The 7795-nt window shown below is 24.1% G+C and overlaps 1 protein-coding gene across 1 annotated transcript; it reads left to right on the top strand.

The window, feature by feature from the left end:
• Positions 1-3791: 3791 nt before the first annotated feature.
• On the top strand, positions 3792-4338 carry LOC114193431 (uncharacterized). Its single transcript, XM_028083230.2, has 2 exons — positions 3792-3877; positions 3986-4338. The coding sequence occupies exons 1-2, from the start codon at positions 3817-3819 to the stop codon at positions 4285-4287; spliced, it is 363 nt and encodes a 120-aa protein (XP_027939031.1). The 5' UTR covers positions 3792-3816; the 3' UTR covers positions 4288-4338.
• Positions 4339-7795: the final 3457 nt, after the last annotated feature.

Here is a 7795-nt window from a genome sequence, read left to right as displayed (position 1 = left end):
ATATTTATTTTTATAATTATTTGGACTTGTATGAACTTGAGTTAGTTTGAAATTTATTTAAAATTTATGACAATGATGTATTTTATTTTATTTTATTTGAATTTATGATTAAATATTTATTTTTTAAATAATTTTGTAAATATCCGCGGGTACCCGTGGATATCCGCGGATATGAAAAAAATAGACGGGTACCCGCATAACGGATACCCGACGGATATGGGTACGGGTACGGGGCGAATATTTATCCAGCGGATAGGGTATGGGGGAGCTACTACCCGTACCCTACCCGCCCCGTTGACATCCCTAATAGTAACCAACTTAGATACCAATTTATAAATTAAAAATTATTGATAACTAAAATAGTTTCAAAAAATCATAATTTGTCTCTAAATTAGTAACTAAAATAATTTTTATTATGAATTGGCCTCTAAATTGGTCACTAACATCAGCTACCTAGGTTTTAGCTACCAAAAAAATTAGTCTCTAATTAAAAAATTGGTTTCTAAATTGGTCTTTAAACATATATTTTATCTTAAAATTAGTCACTATTTATATTTTTCTTATAGTGCAAAGCTTAATTTAATTTGTTAGGTTGCAAAATTTAAAGGTTTAACCATTAAATTTATCACACCATAAATTTTATTATTTGGATCGATATCTTATTAGTTACTTTCCTAATTCATTGGTTGATGCATCAGCCCACAAAATACTATTTCGGAAACAAATAATGTTACATTTATTAAAACAAAAATTTTGAAAATAAACTTTCAATTGCTACATCAAACTAATGGAAAATTTTTGAAGCTTTATCTCACTCTCACAAGCCTTTGAAACCATGAAACGTTATGTACAAGATGATTCTAAGATATGGGAGAATAAACCAATGAATGGAAAAGGAAAAAAAATAAAATGAAGAAATATTACAATAGAAATGTACGATTATATTAAATAAAAAAGATATATTTTTATATAATTTTTAACTTTATTCCTTCTATTCATTTCAGAGTGAAACTTACTCACATTAAATTATTTTTTATAAGGAGAATGATATTTTGACTACAAAATTTTAAGAACTTTCTCTTAACATGAGATGTCATTTTTTAAATAGTTTTAAAATATTAAGAATAAAAAAAATAGAAAACCACTTAAAAAATGACACCTAAAAATATTAAAAATATTATCAAAATTTAATAATTAAAATAATATTTTTGTTTTGATAAGCGGGGCTACTATACTCACCCCGCAAGTTCATTGTTGTGGCATCACTACACTCTACACCACAACCAGTTTTTGTTGAGACATTCTGCCACTGGTATACACATTATAAGTCATCATGATCCTACTATTTTTATCCAGTGTAAATTCATTGCTCCATCAACATGTTAGTAGTTAATTCTTTTATTAAAATTAGATTAAGATTATTATAATTAAGATTTAAATTAATTTAAAATAAATCATTGGAATTAACATTAGTAAAATTGACATTATAATCATAATTAACATTAACATGCAAATTAGAATCAAAATTAACATTCAAATTAGAATTAAAATTCACATTATTCGAATTAAATTTACCATGCAAATAAAATTATAATAATCAAGATTAAAAGTAATATTATGTAGACTAAATTAATATTTATTTATTTTATTAGAATTTTAAATTTCTTTAATTAAATTTGAGATTGAGAACCGGTAATAAAATAGTATGAATAAAAAAAACCCATATTTTAGTTATATGATACTATAAGAAAACGAATATTTATTTTCTATTGGAAAAAAATGTTACAAATGAGTAAAATATTTTTCATATATTAGGAATTATAATTTTATTCTAAGTAAAATATTGTGTCATTTGTGTTTAGAATCATGTAACCTTGACACTTCTGAACACAATTTTTTTTGTGTTTAAAATTTCGATTTTAGTAAATATTGATCACTACGATTTCTAAAAATACAATGAGTCATACATATTGAAATCAATAGTTTCGCCATGAACAATGTCTCTAGTCATTTTTTTTTTTAATTTAGCTATGAACATGTCTAATTTGACTTAAAGAGAACCTTATTAGCTACATTTTAGTGAAACGATTTTTTTTTTTTTGGAATATATATTTGGAAACCTAAAAGTATAAATTCGTGAACATTCCTATTTTTTTATCATAAAATGTCAAATAAAAATGGATATTATTTTTGTACAATTCTTGTACATATCCTTAACGGAAGTTATTTAATGTTTAAAACTACGGTTGATGGTTTACAAACTTTATGATAAATATTTAATGATTTATTGAATGTTTTGTTTTTATTCTTATAATTTATATATATAAAAGAAACTAGAGAAGGAATTAAGTTTCATTTATCAGGATAATGATATTATGATTTTCATTTTTTGACTCTTATCTTTGACTTTCTATTGTGACTTAGTGTGAGTCATTGATTAATGTACTATTATGTTTTTACTTTGAAAGAATCAATAATTTATACTAAGCTGTCACATCAAGAAATAAAGGATGAAAGTTAAAAATTAAAATTAGTAGTCATAGTATAATTTTCCTATTTATTATCGGTTAAAGGAACTCTAAAATGAAGCAAGTAGCATTTTCAAGTTGACTTTGGTGTTTTTTATTTATTTTACAGCTAATGCCCATTAATAGTTAGATTAGTTATACGTTTACACCCGCTTTTCAAAATTAAACGTTTAACAACCCTCTTTATTAATATAAAATAATAAAAATGAATAAAAACTCATTTAAAAATTTTATTGCACAACAAATACCCATTTGTTCAAGATTTTACCCACCTATAAATAGTATAACGACAATAATTATAAAGACCTATAAATTATTGTCAGGTTTGGGTTGAAGGTGATGACAATATCTTATATGAGAGTTGACCTCATATTTTATAAGTGTTGTATAAAGTTATCTTTTTTTGAAAGATCCAACACTGACATCATAGCGGAATGTTCATCTTAGTAATCAGTTTAGATGAATTCCTATATCGAAATTTTTCTTGAGAGTTAAGCAAGTGTGTCTCATTATGTGAATGACAATACAAATAAGGGGTACTCATACTTTGTGAAATTTAAAAGCTTGAGGGGGAAGTGCATGTGAAATGACTCACACTTGAGTGAAAGATTGTTGAAAATTCAAGTGTAACTTTAAGTCCTGCATTGAATAAAATTGAGAAAATTGAAGACTATATGAGGATAAAGACCTATAAACTTATAACCTTAAGGTTTTACGCTAAAAGTAGTGGGTCAATATCTTATATTTGGATTGAATTCTTATCTTATTGGTGTTGTATCTCCAGTTATTTTTTTTTTTAAAATATCCATCATATTTTGAATCATCGACTCACCTACTTTAAACTCAAATAATAGTATTTTTTATTATATGTATTTTACTTTTAATTTAAAATTTTAATAATATTATTATTTACGTGGATGAATTGTTACACGAGTGCTTTCTTTACCGGATCAAAATAGGGATATGATATGTTAATAGCCTTTAAAATTTATACTATCATTCCATAATCATTTTCATTTTATACTTTTATTTATTTACATGGAATTTTTAAATGGACGTAAGAAAAATAAATATGGGTTGTCAAAAGTTGTTTTTTCAGTAAAAATATACTGTAATCAGCATCAAGCAAGCATTGTTACTGCAGTTTCTTTGCTCGTACAATTACTTTTTTATTATGAAAACTTAAGCAAGTCAGAGATTGAGGGGTATAAAGGTGCTCCAATTAAGTGCTCCACACCATCTCTTTCTTAATCTTTTCCTCATTCCTTTTTAATGAAAAATTATTTGTATGGCCTTGATTGTTTCAATGCCCTTAGTTGCGGTAGCTAGGGATTTACCTGAGATATTTGGTATGTATATGCCTAAGCCCTAATATTTTATGATATTGGAAATTTTCTATTGCCATTTAGCTTTCAGCATAAAAGTATTATTTATTCATGGTTGATTTGTGTTTGCAGGTGAAGCTCAGAAAATGAAAAATGGCGGTAATCGTATCGATAAAAATTGGTTGTTTGGTGATAGTGGATTTGGATGGGGAACGTCGGGTGGTGGTGGTGGTGGAGGGTCTAGTGGCGGAGGTGGAACTAGCAGTGGTAGCATGCCTGGTCATGGTGCTATGCCAGGTGGCGGAGGTGGATCAGGAACCAGCAGCGGTGGTTCTCCTGGCAGTGGTGGTGTCAGTGGATCGGGTGGCTGCAACCAGCCTAGTTGTGGAGGCCGATCTGGTGGCGGTGGATCTAGTGTGGAATATCATGTTTAAAAATAAGATAAATTACAATTACTTGAGCGACATAAATTATGCTAATCATGTCAGCAGATACTTATTATCTATCTGGAAAATTATACATTAATAAAGTTCTTTTTTTATAAAATTTTATAAATTACTAAATAACATAAAAAAATATTATTTTTATTTTTTATTAAAAAATAAAAAATTAATCTACTTTAATTCTATTTATAAAAAATTTGTTAACTTTGTCAATTTTGTCGATATCTCATTTTCTTACCTAAAAAGGTGTCCACCTTAAATTTTTTTCCTCAAATAGTAACGATACTCTTGTTACATGAACTTCAATATTTCTGTTTTCATTAAACATGATAAATTACTGTGGTCCCGTTGATAAAAAAAATACTAGTTAAGAATAATTAAGAGTATGATCAAGGATAATTAATATGTTTTAAATATTATGAAAAGAAGAATGCTAATTATCTAAGAAATTAATTAAAAATAATTAATGCGCATTAATTCTATTATTTTTACATTGAGAATAAGAATAATTAAGTTCATTAACTAAAATAATATAAATGCATATTATAAAATTTAGGTTAAATCATTTCAGAGACTTCCATTTTTGTAGTGAAATCTCAAGTAGGTCTCCCCATCTTTAGTTAACTCAATTGAGTTCTTATATTGGAAAATTTGTTGCAATAAGTTCTTTTCCGTTAGTTATACAGTAACAATGTTAATTATGTGTCACGTATCAGCACGTGGTTTTTTTGATTTTTTTTAAATTTTTTTTATAATTTATAAAAAAAATGTCATGTGTCAATCTGACATTGTGTCACATGACAGAGACTATGTGACGTGGCAGTGGCAATGCCACGTGTCACTATTGGATGTGAAAATTTTCAATGTAATTCCTGTATTTTTTTATTTTGTCTCAATTTGGTCTCAATTTTTTTAAAACTGAATCAATTTCATTCCTATATCAAGTTTAATTTTTATATAATTTTACAAAGGTATTTTTATTATAGTTGATATTTTTAACAAAATTAAGTTTATTTAAATGTATATTTTGCACTCATATTTATTTAAATTTTGTTTGAAATATTTATATATATATATATATATATATATATATATATAATTTATAGATAAATGTTAGAGTTGCTTTAAAAATAAAAGCTTTATAAATTCAAATATAAAATTTAAAAAAAAAAAGCTATAACAATTCTAACATTTGTCTATAATTGATATATAAATATTTGAAACAATGGTTAAATAAAGTTCAATACAAAATATACATTTAAATAAATTTAATTTTGTTAAAAATACCAATCATAATAATAATACCATTGTAAAATTTATATAAAAAATAAATTTGGTATAGGGATAAAATTGATTCAGTTTTAAAAAAATTAGGACCAAATTGAGACGAAATAACAAATACAGGACTACATTGAGACTTTTCACTTCCAATAGTGACATTTAATTTTTTTAAAATATATATAAAAAAAATCACATGCTGACACGTGACACATAATTAACACTTGTACAACTAACGAAAAGGAATTTATTGCAACGAATGTTCCAAAATTTCAATTGAGTCAAATAGAAATGAAGGGACCTATTTGAAATTTCGCAACAAAAATGGGGACTTCTTAAATGATTTAACCTAGAATTTATATAGACAAAACTATCATTTGAGATTGTTAAACAGTAACTTTGACACAAAATAAACACTTTAAGATTTTTAAGATCTTTGCTGAAAGTTTAGATTTTTTTTATATTATTAACTTTATGTATTTATAATTAATAATTTCAAATATTGAAAGATTTTATGTGATTTTTATATTTGGTTAAGCTAATAAGAATGTTGCAAAAGGTTATCGAGAAGTTAGAGAAGGAGATTCAATGAAGTCTCAAATTGATATTTTAATTGTTTTTTTTTTTACTTTTTAGATGTTTAACATTATTCTTTGTTAGTTTTTCTATTAATTTAAACTTTTTTATGTTTAATTATATTTCAAATCTTAGCAATATTAAAATATAATTATTTTATCATTTAATTATTTTTTAACTTTTATTCTTGAATATTAAATAAAATATTTAACACAACTGTAATACTTATGGGCATTATTGTTCTTTAAATAAAATAAAACTGCAGTAATGGTTATCATGTCAGATTTTATTCAATATCATAATTAACATAAAATATTATATGATTCAATCCATTTTAATTATCCTTAACCAGTGTCCTAGATAGCAAAACCCTTATAAAAATTTGTAGTTAATTATAATATTAAATGAATCTTTTATCATAAAAGTTATTTTATTTTATTTAAATGACAAAAAATACCCAAATGATATATAGCTCTAATTAATAATTTAATTAATGCACATAAAAAAAGTTAAAAAATAAATAAATAATAAATAATTATATTTTAGTATTTCTAAAAATTAAAATATAATTAAACATAAAAAAATTAACTTGAAGGAGTGACAAAAGATATTATAAAGGATTTTTTACATGAAAGTACAATATTTTCATCAGAGAACTCTAGAAAGACAATAATTTACAATGAGAGACTCTTCAAATTTAAAAAGATATATTGTCTTACATTTTAATAGAGATCTTAGAAATTTTAAAATATTTATTTTGTGTTAGAAATGTTGTTTATAAATTTTAAAAAACATTTTTGTCTTTATAAGATATGTTATATAAATTTATATTATTTTAACTAAAAATTAATTATTTCAATTTTTAATGTAAAAATTGATAAAATAAAAATCATTAATTATACTTTGACCTATACTTAAAACATTAATTAGCATTTTCCTTATTTTGTTTTATTTGGTGGACTCATTAACATCTATAACAAAATATAAAGGAGATTTCTCTTCTTGTGTTCACATTTTAAAATATCAATTTTATCTTTTAAATATAATAATTTTTAAATTTTTAAAAATTGACTGTTATCTTTACAAGCTTCTTATAAAATCGGCTATATCTGCTTTTTCTCTTATTCTTTATTTATTCTTTCATCTGTTATTATATATTTCACTTTATTTTTAATAAATATAATTTTAGTTTATATATTAACTTAACAACATTACAATATTATCATCTATTAATATAATATTACACATATTTAAAAAATATATAGACACATGCGGTATCACGCCTTTGTTTACTCTAATATTTAATAACCATTATTATTATTATCACATCTATTGCTTAGTGGGAAGAATGATGGACAAGCAACCTTTACTATATATTTGGCAGTTGTAGAGATATTTGATAAAGTTTTTATATAATGTTAAATTTCATTTTTCTCAAACTCTTTCTAATATTTTATTATTAAAAATAGATACCCACCGAATATATTTTAGTTAGTTATAATATAAAGAAACATAAGTTTTTAGAAATCATTATTTTGCAACGTGAAAGTTTTTTTCTATGGAATTCTCCCCGAATGAAAAATCAAATGACTCTGCGTACGATTACAATTAAAACAAACCATATTTCATATCAATTTTGTTTTTA

Source organism: Vigna unguiculata, chromosome 8 (assembly GCF_037176805.1).
Source record: "Vigna unguiculata cultivar grain cowpea cultivar isolate G323 ecotype 2 chromosome 8, ASM3717680v1, whole genome shotgun sequence".
Classification (NCBI taxonomy): Eukaryota; Viridiplantae; Streptophyta; class Magnoliopsida; order Fabales; family Fabaceae; genus Vigna; species Vigna unguiculata.
The sequence above is the reverse complement of the archived record's forward strand: the minus strand, read 5'-3'. Positions and strand labels throughout refer to the sequence as shown.

Bases quoted from the DNA above. Each gene is read 5' to 3' on its own strand.
- LOC114193431 (XM_028083230.2), top strand. From the start codon at position 3,817: ATGGCCTTGATTGTTTCAATGCCCTTAGTTGCGGTAGCTAGGGATTTA. The intron at 3,878-3,985 runs GTATGTATATGC...TTGTGTTTGCAG, and splicing joins GGATTTACCTGAGATATTTG to GTGAAGCTCAGAAAATGAAA.